This window comes from Bipolaris sorokiniana (assembly GCF_000338995.1).
Source record: "Bipolaris sorokiniana ND90Pr unplaced genomic scaffold COCSAscaffold_2, whole genome shotgun sequence".
NCBI classification, from domain to species: Eukaryota; Fungi; Ascomycota; class Dothideomycetes; order Pleosporales; family Pleosporaceae; genus Bipolaris; species Bipolaris sorokiniana.
In genome coordinates, this window is record NW_006911896.1 from 293707 (window position 1) to 310137 (window position 16431).

The 16431-nt window shown below is 49.9% G+C and overlaps 4 protein-coding genes across 4 annotated transcripts; 2 read left to right on the top strand and 2 right to left on the bottom strand.

Annotated features, from left to right (window-relative positions):
• Positions 1 to 37: 37 nt before the first annotated feature.
• COCSADRAFT_32943 (uncharacterized protein) lies at positions 38 to 10161 on the top strand. Its single transcript, XM_007697225.1, has 2 exons — positions 38 to 7121; positions 7174 to 10161. Exons 1-2 carry the CDS (start codon positions 355 to 357, stop codon positions 9998 to 10000), a joined length of 9594 nt encoding a protein of 3197 aa, XP_007695415.1. The 5' UTR covers positions 38 to 354; the 3' UTR covers positions 10001 to 10161.
• A 470-nt stretch (positions 10162 to 10631) lies between these two features.
• On the top strand, positions 10632 to 11812 carry COCSADRAFT_22474 (uncharacterized protein; the record flags this gene model as incomplete). Its single annotated transcript, XM_007697167.1, has 3 exons — positions 10632 to 11015; positions 11079 to 11490; positions 11559 to 11812. 3 exons carry the CDS (start codon positions 10632 to 10634, stop codon positions 11810 to 11812), a joined length of 1050 nt encoding a protein of 349 aa, XP_007695357.1.
• A 373-nt stretch (positions 11813 to 12185) lies between these two features.
• Positions 12186 to 13642, bottom strand: COCSADRAFT_32946 (uncharacterized protein). The gene is made up of 3 exons (XM_007697226.1): positions 13273 to 13642; positions 13086 to 13181; positions 12186 to 12996 (listed from the first exon to the last, which is right to left on the bottom strand). Exons 1-3 carry the CDS (start codon positions 13438 to 13440, stop codon positions 12382 to 12384), a joined length of 879 nt encoding a protein of 292 aa, XP_007695416.1. The 5' UTR covers positions 13441 to 13642; the 3' UTR covers positions 12186 to 12381.
• An 875-nt stretch (positions 13643 to 14517) lies between these two features.
• Positions 14518 to 16132, bottom strand: COCSADRAFT_167256 (uncharacterized protein; the record flags this gene model as incomplete). The annotated part of the gene is made up of 2 exons (XM_007697529.1): positions 14518 to 14580; positions 14636 to 16132. 2 exons carry the CDS (start codon positions 16130 to 16132, stop codon positions 14518 to 14520), a joined length of 1560 nt encoding a protein of 519 aa, XP_007695719.1.
• Positions 16133 to 16431: the final 299 nt, after the last annotated feature.

The window sequence follows — 16431 nt, forward strand, 5'->3', positions numbered from 1 at the left end:
CCTTGGTGATCTCTATTCACCTCCTCCCTGCTGCGTTGTGTGTGGTGCCACTCCCCTCTCCAATGTCTGGCCTCTGTATTCTTTGCTAGATTACTTATTTTGTTTTCTTCCTGGCTGCGGCCTCGGTAATTCTCGACGCCTCACACACAAAACCTGTGCCTTTATTCACGCCCCGCCTTGTGTTTACCGTATACGATACCCCCTTCTGCAGTGCTACTGCAAATTGACAGCCGTTTCCTATGACTTCACACAGTTTTATGATACAACGATAAGGATACCTTTTCCACTCCATACCCCACACTCCACTTGCCTGCCTTCGACGCCCGGCCTGGGTAACGGCCCAACGTCGCCGCCATGCTCGAGGGACTTGTGTCGACACTGCTGAATCGATTTCTGGGCATGTACGTCCAGAACTTCGACCCAAAGCAGCTGAATGTCGGCATCTGGTCTGGAGACGTCAAGCTACGCGACCTCGAGTTACGTCGCGAAGCCCTTGATCAATTGCGTTTGCCGCTGAACGTTATCGAAGGCCATCTTGGCTCTCTGACACTATCGATACCCTGGTCAAATCTGCGTGGCAAGCCGCTAAAGGTCAGCATTGAAGATGTCTTCTTGCTGGCAGCGCCAAAGGAGAATGCAGACTACGATGCTGATGAGGAGGAGAGGCGTGCTCACGCTGTCAAAATGGAGAAGCTTGACAGTGCAGAACTGCTAAAAGAGAGAAACACTGAGGGTATGAGTCCCGAGGAACAGCAAAAGAACCAAAGTTTTACTGCGAGCTTGGTCACTGCCATTGTCGATAACGTTCAGGTTACCGTCAAGAACATTCACATCCGCTATGAGGACTCAATATCCGATCCCGGCCACCCCTTCGCCCTCGGTCTCACCCTTGCAGACTTCAGCGCCATCAGTACTGACGAGAACTGGAAACCTACCTTCATCCAAGGTACGTCTGCCTCGACGCACAAGCTGGCCACCCTTGGATCCTTGGCAGTATACTGGGACACAGATGCCAAGCTCATTGGTACTGGTAAGGGCAACCAAAGTAGCGATGAGCAACAAATCGACCGTTCAGACTTCATAGAGCAGGCACGAAGCATGATTGCTAGAGGCGACAACCCTGATCTAGATGACCATCAGTTCATCCTCAAGCCCATTAGTGGGCGTGCTGGTTTGGAGATGGACAAAACGGGCAAAACGGATCGTGCTAAGATGAAGGCTCGACTCTTGTTCGATGAACTCGGTTTCATCATTGACGAAGATCAATACCGCGATGCACTAATGTTGGTCGACTTGTTTCACTACTTCATTCGCCACCAAGAGTACAAGAAACTGCAACCAAAATCTTCGCCCAAAGAAGACCCCGCTGGCTGGCTCCGATTTGCGGGTAAAGCTGTACTCGATAAGATCCACGAGAAGAACCGCAAATGGAGCTGGGAATATTTCAAAGAGCGGCGCGATGACAGGGTACGATACATTGAACTTTTCAAGAAGAAGAAGCGCGAAGAGAGGCTTGATGCTACTGAGACAGACGATCTAGACAGATTGGAGCGGAAGCTTTCGTACGAAGATCTTCGCTTCTGGCGCTCGCTCGCTCGTAACCAGCTACGCAAAGAGAATGTTGGTGTCAAGAAGCCTCCGCCCAAACAAACTTGGACGTCTTGGGTCTGGGGAGGCAAGCCAGAGGAGCAGCACGAAGAGGACAACACTCAGATGAGTGAGCAGCAACGAAAAGAGCTGTACGACGCCATTGACTGGGATGAGAAGAAGGTCATTGCCGAGTCGGTGGATATGCCCCGTGAGTATGTCAAGCTAGAGGTCAACATGAGCCTACGAACAGGCAGCTTTACACTCAAGCGCGACCCGCATGGCAAGGGAAACGAGATACTTCGACTTCTTTTCGACTCCTTCAGTACACAATTGCTACAGCGTACGGACTCGACGTTTGTCAAGGTGGCACTGGAGGGTATGCGTTTGTACGACGGTACTACTGAGGGTAGTTTATTCCCGCAAATCATCACCGTCAAGGACGCACCACCCGTCCCTGACGACAAGCGAATTGAAGAACTCAACGATGACGAGTCGCCCAAGGATGTGGAGGGCGAGGATGACGAAGAGGAAGAGAAGGAAGATCCATTCTTCTTTCTGACCTTCGAAAACAATCCACTCGACGGAGCAGCCGACACAAATCTCACCATGAATCTGAAGAGCATGGAGTTTGTTTACAACCCTAGGTTCGTGGTGGAGGTTGCCAAGTTCTTCAAGCCTCCAGAGAGGCACATGGAGTCTATTGGTGCACTCATGGAGACAGCTGGAGCAACTGTTGAAGGCATCCGACAGCAAACCCGTGCAGGCTTGGAGTTCGCTCTTACTGAACACAAGACTATCAATGCCCAACTGAACCTGCAGGCCCCACTCATCATTGTTCCTGACTCGGTTACCAAGGAATCAAGCAACTGTCTCATCCTGGATGCAGGTCACATGAGCGTCACTAGTGAGCTTGTCGACAAGGAAACTCTTCGTGACATTCAAGCAAAACAGAAGCAGCAGTACACGGAGGAGGATTTCCGGAAGTTGGAGAATCTAATGTACGACAAATTCAACCTGAAGCTGGAGTCAACGCAAGTGCTCATAGGGCCGTCCATTGAGGAAACCCGTGCGCAGTTGGAGGAAGATTCAAGCGTGAAGAACTACCATATCGTCGACCGTATCAATATCGACTTCAAGATCGAGATATGTATCGTCCCAAAAGCATCGGATCTGACAAAGTTCCGCGTCTCTGGAAATCTGCCCGTACTTCACGCATCGGTTTCGGACTCCAAGTACAAGAATTTGATGAAACTGATTGATGTGGCCATACCCAAGTTTGGGGATGATAGCCCAAGCAAACCAGTAGTCGAAGGATCAAAGGGTCCGCCAAACCTGAAACCCAAGAATGAGGCCAAGTCTGAAGCAGATCCTCTCGGGCGATCACGTTCAAAATCTTTCGCATTTGCTGCGCAAGAGCATGAGCTTGTCATGGAAGAGGACAGCCACAGTGATACCGAGGAGCAATTTGCGGACGCGCAAGAGTCCAAAGGAGACAAGCGGAACGTGCATTTACATCAGCGTAACTTTGAGTTCAAATTCACAGTCGACCGCCTCCAAGGCTCTCTATACAGAGCAGATCCTGAAGGGAGAAAGGCTGATCAGCTCCTCGTCGAGTTAGTCGCTGAAAGTTTCGATCTTGATTTCTACCAAGAGGCTTTTGAGATGGCTGCAGATGTTCGACTGCGGAGCTTGGCTGTTGAAGACTACGTGGAGGAATCTACAATCCCCGAGTTCAAGAACATTATCTCGTCAGAAGATGTATCAGCGGACGAACAGAAAGATCTGTTCACACTAAAGTTCATCAAGGTGAACAAAGAATCGCCAGAGTTCCAAACCAAATATGAGGGCATTGCGACGAACTTGGAAGTCGCCGTTTCAACAATCAATTTGATAGTGACTCGACGGACACTTCTTACCCTACTAGACTTTGTTCTGGATACATTTACGAACCCAGGACCTCCCCAAAACCAGCAGGCTCAGATCAAGGACAAGCAGGAAGAAGATGAACAACAGGTTGTTGAGCAGCCGCAAGCAGAACCAGACAAGATACGCATTCGCGCAGAGTTGAAGCGCATTGCAGTGGTTCTAAATAATGACGGCATACGACTCGCCACGCTGAGTCTGAACTCCGGAAACGTTGGTATTTTCCTTAGCGGTAAAACTATGCGTATTGGTGGAAGACTTGGAAACCTGTCGCTCATTGACGACGTCAACCAAGGCGTATCTGAGGAGTCTCCGCTTCGCCAACTCGTGACTATTGAAGGCAAAAACCTAGCTGATTTCAGCTACGAGACTTTCGACTCTGATTCGGAGAGCTATCCAGGGTACGACGCGGCTGTCGCATTGAAGACGGGGTCTGTCAAGATCAACTTTCTCACAGAGCCCTTCCGCAAGATCATGCAATTTGCCGTCAAATTTGGTAAGATGCAGGCCATCTTCAATGCTGCTCGCCAGGCCGCGGCAAACCAAGCGACACAGATTCAACAACGAGCGACAAGATTCCATTACGACATCACCATCAGCACGCCCATTGTTGTTTTCCCGCGTATGGTGGTATCCGATAATCTAGATCGTGATACCCTTACTGCAAACTTGGGAGAGATCTACGCGAAAAACAGTTTTGTCCCTCTGGACGACTCTGAGAGTGCAGAGACTGCCAACAAGATTTCGGCCGGCATCAGAAACATCAAGCTTACCTCGAGACTCCATTACAATGAAGACCGCTCTGAAGAGCTGCAGTTGATCGACAAAGTGGATCTCGACTTCAAAATCACCATGGTTGAGCATAGGCCCGGACAACAGCGACCAGATCTCGAGATTGATGGGTCTATGTCGAACATCAATTTGCAACTCACACCCGAGCAGATGAAGTTTGCTTTGGAGCTGTCACGATCTATACCTACAGCCTTCGCTACAGAGCCCGAAGCTATTGAAGAGGACGTCCAAGCCGATCTGCCAAATGAGACGACGGGCCCTGCACGTCAACTAACGGGCAAGAGCGATGAAAATTCGGCACCATCCAAGGACGTGGTGACTTCACAAGGACCTGAACTACATACCGATCAAGACAAGTGGACGAAGCTGGACTTTGTCTTCAAAGTTGGCACTATCGGTCTAGAGCTCGTCAAATCTGAGGATGGTGAACCTGTTGGTGACGTCGAAGCCGCTAGCCTTTCAAAGTTCTCTTTGAACGACACCAATGTGAAGGTCCGCATGATCAGCGACGGAGCTATGGAAGCGGAGCTTGTCATACAATCCTTCACTATCCGAGACAGCCGTATGCAGGGTACCAACAAGTTCCGCAAGATCATGTCACTCATCAACAATGATGTCAAACAGCAGTTTATGGCTAGTGTGTCCATTGCTGGCGGACAAGAGCGCAGTATGATTGCGCTTCTGACCATTGACAGTCCGCGCATCATATTGGCTCTAGACTACTTGTTTGCTCTACAGGCATTTGCCAATGCAGGTCTTGCCACTGATGAGCCCTTGACTATTGAACAAGGAGCCGAACAGGAAGAAACGGATAGCGATGAGGACGATATCATGTCGCCTGATGGTTCTCGAACACTGGAAGTACCACAGCCTGCCGAAGCACCTGCCGACAATGGCATGAGCGTGTCATTCCGTGTGAACTTGGTGGATGCGCAAGTTGTCCTCATTGCGAACCCAGCTTTAGCCAACTCAGAAGCCATTGTCCTTGGCACCAAGCAAGTGCTCATTTCTAAACAGCAAGCAATGACACTACAAGTTGACAAAGTCGGTATGTTTTTGTGCCGCATGGACCGATTCGAGACCAATCGCATGCGCATTCTTGACGACTTCAGCATCCAGTCAGCCTTGGACGTGCGAAACCAGAGTTCAAAGTCTTCAATGACGAGCATAACCGTCGACATAGAGCCTCTCGTCCTACGACTGTCACTGCGCGATATCTTGTTGGCCATGCAGATTGTGAACCGAGCATCTGCAATGACTGCTCCCGCCGAGAAACCTATGGCGTCCGCAGAAGCCCAAAAACTCAAGGCGGCCACACTATCCAAAAAGGGCACGTCTCATGCAGCCAAAGCATCAACTCACAAGGGTCAAGCAAAATCTGTTGCAACCAGCAAGCGATCTATGCAGCAGACGACCCATCAACAAGCCCCTGCTTCAGCTGTCGTCAAAAGAGAAGAGCTGCATGTCAGTTTTGAAGGCATACGCGTTGTGCTCATCGGTGATGTACATGAGATGCCCATGCTCGATTGGCGCGTGAAGAAGTTTGTAGTCGATGTACGAGATTGGACGGGTGCAATGGTCGCTGATACATCCGTCGACACACTGATTAATGTGTACAATTTCTCCAAGTCCGCATGGGAGCCGTTGATCGAACCTTGGAGTGTCGGGTTCCATATGTCCAAGAACCAGGACCCAGAAAAGTTAACTGTGGATCTCTATTCTCGCAAATCGATGGAACTCACAGTAACAGCCGCTACGATTGCGCTGGGATCCAAGTCCTTCGACTTCCTCACCAGCGAAGACGACATTCTGTCTAAGCCCCGAGGCAACGATGCGCCGTACCGTGTGCGCAATTACACGGGTTTTAGCATTGATATTTGGGCTGAGGGCAAAGAGAATGAGGGCTTCGCTGCTAAGCTTGAAGATGGAGAAGAGCAGCCGTGGCGATTCGAAAATCCCATGTCAGCAAGAGAAACGCTTTCTACCGAAAGTGCCACTGGGATGCTTGGAATCCAGCTGCAAGGCAGTGGCTTTGACTCTCTTACTCGCGTACAGGTGCATCGCGAGGGCGAATTTCTATACAACCTAAAGCCGAAACAGGACCGCATTCAGCATCGCCTGCTGATTGATGTGAAGCTTGGATCGGACAACGTCAAGAACATTACTATCCGCTCCCCATTATTGGTGGAGAACAACACTCAGATCCCAATTGAACTTGGAATGTTCAGTCCTGAGGACGGCCATCTTCTTAAAATCGATAAGATTCCTCCTGGGGATGCTAGGCCAGCTCCTGTTGGCGCTTGCCACATGCATTCCATAATTGTTCGCCCAGACCAAGGCTTCGGATATGCCTGGTCTAATGAGCGCCTATTCTGGAAAGACCTTCTCAAGCGCCCTACTCGGACAATTACATGCCGTGGAGAGCAGGACGACCAAGCGCCACCGTTCTTCTTCCAGTTGCATGCAGCCTATGATAAGAAGGATCCTTTGACTGGTGTCTATCCATACATGAGGCTTCGCCTCCAGGCGCCAGTTGAAGTCCACAACCTTCTTCCATATGACTTCAAGTACAGGATTTATGACAGCAACACAAAGAAGGACTGGACAAATTTCCTTCGGAAGGGTGGTATCAGTCCAGTGCACGTAGTGGAGCTCTCTCATCTGCTGCTAATCAGTGTTGAGATGCAGGATGGGCCCTTCAAACCCAGCAAGTTTGGCATCATCAACTCCACCGACCGCGAAAGCTTCAGAAGAGAAAAGGTGCTTGAAGTGAGGGATAACAATGACACAGTTCTACACCTCAACATGCATTTCTTGTAAGATTATCTCTACTCGATTCAACGATGAAAGTATACTAACATACTCTAGCAACTTCCCTGATGGCGGTGGCGCTTTCAAGGTAGCCATCTACAGTCCATACATCATACTCAACCGCACTGGACTACAGCTGGATGTTCGAGCACAGCAATCCATGGCCTCAGGACGAGCCGCTGCCGGGCAAGGCGTTGTCACGGACAACCAAGAGGATACTGGCAAGGGCTTACCCTTCATGTTCTCTTACCCAACCGAGAACAAGAAGAACCGTGCTCTGATAAGGGTTGGCGATTCCAATTGGAGCAAACCTCAGAGTTTCGACGCAATTGGTAGCACATACACAGTGGCTTTGCCGTCTGTCAAAACGCGTTCTGACATGCACCTTGGTGTGTCCGTCTCAGAGGGCGAGGGCAAGTATAACTTGACCAAGACCGTCTCCATCGCGCCACGCTTCATCATCAACAATAAGATGAAGGAAGAACTGCTTATCCGTGAACCTGGACAATCTGATTGGATGACGGTGAAGGACGGCGAGCTTTTCCCGCTTCGATGGTTGCGACAAGGTGGCGCACCCCAGCTGTCACTCTGTTACCCCGGTGTTAACAACCAATGGTCGTCACCTTTTAATATCTCCAATGTTGGCAATGTACATGTCAAGCTTTCCAAGGCTGGCCAACGCCAAAAGCTCGTCCGTGTGGACATTCTCATGGAAGCAGCAACCATATTCTGTCACATCAGTGTTGAGAACAAGCACTGGCCATTCTCTTTCAAGAACATGAGCGATCAAGAGTTCTTGTATTGGCAAGTAAACCCAAACCTAGATGAGGATGAAGATGACCGCGGCTCTGGCTTCCGGCCGATCAGGTACCGTCTGCCTCCTCGAAGCATCATGCCATACGCATGGGATTTCCCAGCAGCGAGGAACAAAGAAATTGTGATTAGTGCCAATGGTCGAGAGCGACATGTCAAACTCGCCGAGATTGGACCGCTCATTCCATTCAAGATTCCACCTGGTCAAGAAGGTGGAGGCATGAAGGTTATTGATCTCAACGTCGTTGCTGCAGGTCCTACGCAGACTCTGGAAATAGCAAATTACAAACCCTCGAAGAGCATGTATAAGCAAAAGTCTGCAGGGTCATCATCAACAACGACCGGATTCGAAGTCAAGGACATGGATACGGATGTCACCTTTAAAGTACAGCTACGGCTTGCTGGTATTGGCATTTCGCTCGTCAATCGTCACCTGAAGGAGCTGGTCTACGTTACGCTCCGTGACATTGAGCTGAAGTACTCGGACTCACCGCTGTACCAGATGGTCAATATGCAGGTCAAGTGGATTCAGGTCGACAACCAGCTTTACGGCGGTATCTTCCCCATCATCTTCTATCCCAGTGTTGTTCCAAAGACCGGAAAGGAGATGGAGGCACACCCTATCTTCCAGACCACAATCACTAAAGTCAAGGATGACTCGTATGGTGTCTTGTACATCAAGTACTTCACATTCTTGCTTCAGCAGATGACTGTCGAAATCGATGAAGACTTCATCTTTGCCATGATCGACTTCGCGAATATACCTGGTGCGTCTTGGACTGAAGAGAAGCAAGGCAAGCTGTGGGATGAAAACCTCAGTATTCCCGAACCAAAGCAAGAACAGTCTGGCCAAGATGTCTACTTCGAGCTCCTACATCTTCAGCCTATGCAAATCGATCTTTCATTTGTCCGGACGGAGCGTATCAATGCAGAAGACACCATGACTACTTCCAATCCATTCATGTTCGCAGTCAACGTTCTTACCATGTCGATTGGCAATGTCAACGATGCACCAGTACGATACAACTCGTTGATGCTTGAGAACGCTCGTATCTCGACAACCGCATTGATCAACAATATCAAGAACCACTATGTTCAAGAGTCACTGCGACAAGTCCACGTGATTATTGGATCTGCCGATTTCCTTGGCAACCCGGTCGGTCTCTTCAACAACATCAGCTCTGGCGTTGCGGATATCTTCTACGAGCCGTACCAGGGTCTGGTCAAATCTGATCGTCCTGAGGATCTTGGTATCGGTATCGCAAAGGGTGCATCGAGTTTTGTCAAGAAATCGGTGTTTGGCTTCTCAGACAGTATGGCCAAGTTTACTGGCAGTATGTCAAAGGGTCTCTCTGCGGCAACTCTCGACAAGGAGTTCCAGGATTCGCGTCGCATGTCCCGCTCTCGCAACCGGCCCAAGCATGCCCTTTACGGTATTACGTCCGGTGGCAATGCTTTTGCCAGCAGTTTAGCCAGTGGGCTCGGTGGCCTTGCTCGCCACCCCATTCAAGGGGCAGAAAAGGAGGGTGCTCTTGGTTTTGTCAAAGGCGTCGGAAAGGGGCTGCTCGGTGTACCTACCAAGGCTGCGATTGGAGCCTTTGATCTTGCGTCCAACATGGCTGAAGGCGTGCGCAATACAACCACAGTGTTTGACCAGGAGGGCCTCGACCGTGTGCGCCTGACGCGTTTCATTGGCACGGATGGCATTGTGCGACCGTACTCTCAGCGTGAAGCGCTTGGACAGTTTTGGTTGAAGACGCTTGACAACGGCAAATACTTCAACGAGGACTACATTGCGCATCTCGAGCTGCAAAACAAGGAGATGCTCGTCATGCTCACCTACAACGGCCTCATGATGGTGCGCACGAAGAAGCTGCAAACCGAGTGGGATGTGCCACTCAAGGATGTACAGACGATCAGCAAGGAGAGGACAGGATTGGCCATTACGCTGAAAGGAGGTACAAATGGGCCATTCATTCCTGTCAGTGACGAGGGAAGCAGGAACTGGTTCTACCGCCAGGTTGCTGTGGGGGTCAATGCGTACAATGACCGATGGAATGCGAAGGGTTGATCGAAATGGCTGGAAGGAGGGTGGATCCCGAGGCATAATTTGATTCTCAGTACACAGCATAGTGTGGTTATTTTGGCTTGTACGGATTGATTCTTGTAATGTGTATTCTTTACTCTATGACCTAAGGCAATGACAATTTCTATCGACACTCAATGCAGTCATTTACTAGCAAATGTGATTACCGGCTCTTGGTATCTTGATAACCAGCTGAAAACAGGGATAGGTGGACTTTGCCTCTAGGCCGTCGGGCCGACTCTGGGAACGACAGTGAAAAGACTGATTGCCTGATTTCGACAGTATGTCCAAGATATTTATGGGTCGCAGGACCGTTTCGATCCACCGCTTGGCAAGGATGGCGGCTACGATGCCGAACCATGGCCGGCGTTGTGATGTAGTCGTAGCTGAGGATCAAGCATGACGTCACAGTAGTGTCGCGCGTCATTTTGCGGGGGAGCTTGCATCTTCAATCACAAATGCAAAGTTGAGCCTTTTCTGCCCTCTCTCTATTCTTTTCTTACTTTTTTTCATATTCAGCCTCTTGTTCTGTTGCAGTGTGTGTGTGTGTGGATTCACCCGGTCTATTATCCGCACTTTTCTCTTTCCCGTGTGCTCCCTCTATCATCAATCTAATATGCTTCGCAACGGAGCGTCGCGTCTAGCGTTAAGGTCCGTCGCGGCACCTATAGCTTCCCGGCCAGCGGCATGCTTCTCCCGCACAGCGCCATCACTCCAATGGCAAACACAGTTCGGGTCGCTGGCTGCAAAGAGGCCGCAGTTGCGTCAAGCAGCAAATGCACTAAAGCCGGCCTCATCCGCCATCTTGCGCCGATGCATGGCTGATGGCAAGTTGACAGAGGGACAGAAGCAGGCCGAGAGCAGATACAGAAATGAGGAAATAAAACCCACGCCAGAAACGGTCACGAGCTCCAGTACTACACACCCCATATTTTCTGAGATTGGTGGCGACAGGCCGCAGAAGGAGGTGGATATGATGGCCGATATGAAGCATGATGTGGTATGTATCGGAGCGCACCATTTTCTTACCAAATGTCCCTTCATGTAGCTAACATTTGGATAGAACACGGTCAAAGACACATTTTCTCTTGCCGCAGTCCCCCGCGAAGCATTCTACCTGGGTCTCGCTGGCACGCTTCCTTATCTCGCAACTTCGCTCTCGACCGTCTACCTGTCGTGGGAACTCAACCACTCGACTGCCGGCTACGGCTTCATGATTTCAGAGAAGAACGCTACATACCTGCTGCATCTCATTGAGCCCCTCCAGGTCGGATACGGCGCTTCGATTCTCAGCTTTCTTGGTGCCATTCACTGGGGACTCGAGTGGGCGGGTTACGGTGGTTACCAAGGATACAAGCGGTACGCCATCGGTGTCGTGACGCCTATGGTAGCCTGGTCTACACTCATGATGCCTATCGAGGGTGCACTAATTACTCAATTCCTGGGATTCACTGCACTTTACTATGTTGATACCCGTGAGTATTCACCATGGTATTACTTTTTTTTTGCGTTTTTATTCAATGACTGACGTGATCAACTATAGGAGCTGCATACCGTGGCTGGACTCCCGACTGGTACGCCGTATACCGCTTTGTTCTCACCATGATTGTCGGTGCCAGCATCCTGGTTACTCTTATCGGTCGCAGCGAACTACCTGAGTACATTCCTGGCTCAGTCGACCGTGCCAGGGTTTTCAAGGAGGACGGTTCCTCGGAGGAAAAGCTGGCTGAGCACGAGACGGCGTTAGCCGAGAAGAAGAAGAGTGCGGCGCGCAGTGACGACAGGGGCAAGCACTAAATATTAATCCTTAGAAAGACAGACGTTGTCTTGCATGATGATGGCGGCGTTTCTGGTGACTGATGGTAGCCTCGTTCGGTTTTGTGACGGGCATATCTTTTCGGGGTACACTTTAATTGGTATGTTAAACACTTCCAATCTATTTCAATGAATACTTTTTACCTTGTCATTTGATCGTAGTATTTTGCTGCAAGTCAGAGTGCATGACGCCATTTACCAACATGTTGAGTTTATTTTACTCATCTTGTGCAACAAGATATATCATGTGTATACTTGACTGCTTCTGTCTGCTATTTGAGAATGAAGCTTTTGATTTTTGTGAGGAGTCAACCTGTACAAAGAGGTCAGGGTCAAAAGTTAGGAAAGGTGAAAACAGAGAAGGGTGAAATGATCAATATATGCTACATTGTCGCACATGACTAGGTTCTCTTTCGGTTCTCCATCTTCGTCACGGCTAAGACAATACTCAATAATTTGACCAAATATATACATGTGTATCCTATACCAGCCACATCCCTCTCGTACGAAACCAAGAAAGACAGAAGTGATAATGAAAGAAGAAGGAAAGACTATCCCCTCCCTCTGAACTGCTCGGCCACGACATCGCCCAACGTTCTCCTCTGCCTGGCCTGCTGTGCATTTCCCGTTTCTCCTGCCAATATCCCCGTCGCGAGTCCATCCCCAGCCCCGCCTTCTCTCTCCCTCTCTGCATCCAATCTGGCTCTCAGCCCCTCAAAGCCTCTCGAGTCGCGATTCTCCTCGCCAACCATCCATCCGGGGACGCGCCAGCGGGTAGCCCCAGGAAGCAAGTCTCGCCGGTACGCGGTGCCGACACCCCAGCCAATGGCAGCCGCGAGCAAGGAACCGGGGAACTGCGAGAAGGCGAGCTGTAAAGGCGCGAGGTAGGAGAGCGATTTTGATGTTAGCGTTAGGCTGCGCGACCAGAGGGCGGTTATAGATTGTGAGGAGGATGCAGAGGTAGTTGTGGTAGGTGCCCACGGAGAGATGCTATAGCGATATGTATATGGGACGGCGGCGTAGTAGTTTGCGATGAGGGCGAAGAGCATAGCAGTAGGTCCCGCGGAGAGGTGGTTCATATGCGCAAACGTGAGGGGCCGCAGGATAAAGGTTAGGATGAGGGGTGGTAGGAGTGTGGTGTATGGCAGAGTCGAAACGAGGAACGACTGTTTCAATCAGGATATCCTGTTAGCTATTTTGCCTATTATAAAAGAGATCACTTTTTTGCGGGTAATAGAAACAGGTCAAAACTTACGGCAAACTTGCGACTTCCCCATAATCGCTCCATAACGCGTAGTTGGTAGAACGAAACAACTGCGAATAGCACCTCTGTAGAATTCGTGTAGCTAAGCTGATCTCTCACGTTAGCTTCTTTGACCTCCTCATGTATTCCTCTCTTCACATTCCCCCTCCCCAGAATAGACAGTCGTAGCCAAACGTACCTGCCACGTCACAAAACGCCAAAACTGGCCATAACCCCAGATATGCGGCACAACGAGTATATGCAGATAGTATCTTGTATCGGTAAGTGTAGCTAGGAGGGCCGTAATGACAGTGCCGAAGACGAGGAGCTGGGAGACGGGCGCATTGGTGAAGCCAGAGGATATCATTGCGCCGGTCGCTTGTCAAGTCGCACGTGTATGAAAGGTAAAAAGGGTAGGGCGAGGCGGATTAGGGCGAAGAGCGCATATCTGGTGTGTTGGGTGGGACTTTGTCTGCGCGTGCGTGAGATATAAAAAAAAAGAGCGCGTGAGTGATGGTAAAAATGGGGGGTCAAAGGAAAGATGGGATAACACGAGAGTGGAAGCTGTCCGATGACGATGGGGGAAGTGTGGGGGCAGGGAGCTAGGAAACGGAAACAGGCGCGCGGCATGTGCAAAGGCGTCTGTGCGTGAGCGCGCGAACAAGACAAGGTTGCTGCATCAATGTTACTTTTGCTCTTGAAAAACAACAACACCACGTGGTGGCGGACAAGAAAAAAAAATGTAGGGGAAAAGCAAAGAATGAACAGATGAAAACGATGGGAGATCCATGTACTTCTGCGGATATTTGTCTGCCTCGTTTTCGCTTCTGCACAGATACAAACCTATTATCTTCTAATATGGGATATAGGCATGTATAAGTCTTTACGTCGCCTACGTAGTGGCATTGATGAATTATGACATTCTTCCTTACGGAAGATTCCGAGTAGTAGACATACATTGACCGAAATAGAGTGGATTAACTAGTTATACTAATACTGATAGCAATAATAATAATAATAATAATTGTACAACACAGATGTACTTTGTCTAGTCACAACGAAACAATGTAGTTTCAAGGTATCACATGTATATACCTGCTTGAATAAACTCCAAGTGGACAAAAACACTTACCCAAACCCGTACTTCGTGATGCTGATGCACGATTGATGTTACACCTAGCCGTCATTATCCTCCTGATGTGGAGTACGTTTTGATTGGTTCCTTCTTTGGTAAAACGCCAGTTGAAGGATGTAAAGAAAATATTAAAGGTCGTAGACGTCATTAGGGTATTACAACAACCTTCCCATAGATCATTTCGTCCAGAATGAACAGTTTCACCCTCTTCGACCTGTGACAAGTAGGTTTAGCGAAGAGAGACATACGACAAATCAGCCTTGGCTGAAGCACATGATTTCTTACTTCGTCGAAGGTCTTTATCATTCATCACCGATCGGATCGGAGTGACGAAAGCATTGAGCTTCGCCGGTTCTCGGGTTTGGATAGCTGCTGGATTCGTGTTAGATTGGGGCCGTTTATCAAATGTTGTATAGCGAGCAATTACTTGTTCAAGAGTTAGGCGGTCCATGCTACGCCACCACCGCTCTTTGTCTTCTAACGGATCGACTACCGATGTAAGATCGACTTCAGACTCTGCAAATCCAGGCCGTTGCCATGTTTCGTATGTGGTCTGTGGACGAGTGGCAAGACGATGTGTATTTGTAGGGCTCTCAAATTGGCCCGAAGATGAGCGGAGGTTGTTTGCTCTGCGATTCCTAGCTCGATCAGGATGATACAGGCCACGTAAGCCATCTGGGTGGGATGCTGTCTCTGAGTATGGCGCCACGGTATAAGGCCGAGAAGGGCAAATTTCTGCAGCAGGCATCAAAGCTGGTGAAGCAGCCTCATAGCCCCTGCGGTGCTGTACAGAAGCTTTCCGGGGAGTGGGTGATCTATCTTCTTCTTCAACAGTAGCAATTTGCTGTTGATAGATAGGGCACGGAGTTGCGTCACAAAGTGCTCTTAGGGATGCTGCCGACATGCGCTGGACCAGATCGCGAGCTGATCGTCTGTGTTGCTCGGTCAAATCAAGAAATTTTCTTGATCGCTCTGAAGGCATCAAAGAATTGACTGATTCGCTGCTTGGCTTTGGCTGGGGTGAAGCAGGTTGGCTATAGTAGTCCGAGTCAAAATGGCTCGTCGAAGGCCGCGATTCGTCGACGCTGTAGACACGTGATGGGTACTTGTCAAGACCAGCGGCGAGCGGGGTTTCGGAAGAGACACGTTCAATAGCAGCGACTCGCTCCTTGAGCTCCTGAAGCTCCTGGGAGAGGGCAGCTTTCTCTTCTTCCATCTTGATGATATATTCAGCTGCTTCGTCAATGGCAGATTCGTGAGCCGACCAGTGTGCAGCACTCTCGCTTGCTATGGTAGTGAGCTCTTCGTTGATCTTGCGATGATCCTCGTTGACTTTGTTGAGACGTGCCATTTCCTCTTTCATGCTGTTGACTCTAAGCTTTAGTTTTTTATTTTCAGCGCGGAGATCATGGACCTCGTCTTCGATGGGCTCGAGGCGCTCTATTGTTTCCAAGGCTGAGGCAAGTTTGTCTTGTGATTCCTTTTTGTGTCTGCTGAGCAGCTCCACCCGCAGGTTGGCAGTCATGAGACTTTCCTTGAGCCTTTCAACCTCTTTGCTAAGTTCCCTGTTCGTCTTGGATGTCGCAAAGCCAAAGTCGGAGGGTCGCCTCCGCTGGACGGGAGAAACAGGCGCTGTTTGTTCTTCGGATAGAGCATACTGGAGAAAGATATCCGGTGAGACTCGGGACGTTCTTTGCTGTGCGGAGCTTGGTGCAGGCGAAGAAGACTTGGGTATCAAATCCTGAGGCGGTAGGAATGGACTTGGTTGGGCCCTCCGTGCATGGATTGCATTTTTGAGGTACTCGGACTTGGGGATAACAGAGAAATATCCTCCCCGTGAGGCGGCAGATGGTGTGGAATCTGGCGTAGAGGGACTCGGCATGTCTCCAAACGAGGAGGAGCGCAGAGAGGGCGAAGTAGACATGTTGGTATAGGGATTCTGAACACAGATGGCGTGGGTTTTGGCTGGAGGTAGGGAATATAAATGAGGGAACAAGAGACCAAAATCACGACCTTGTTTCTAGCACAAAGGTCCTAGGCGGTTGTAAATGTCGAGTCGTATGCGAGCACAATGTATGCCGGTGGTGCGCACAAGAGGGCGCCAAGTGTAGTGTCGCGTGTGAAGATGGGAGGGAAGTCGCTCGGGAGCGGATCGCCCTTGGGTTCCATTGATTGGTTGCTGGACGCGTCGCTGTGAATTGTACTGTAACCTCCTCACACGTG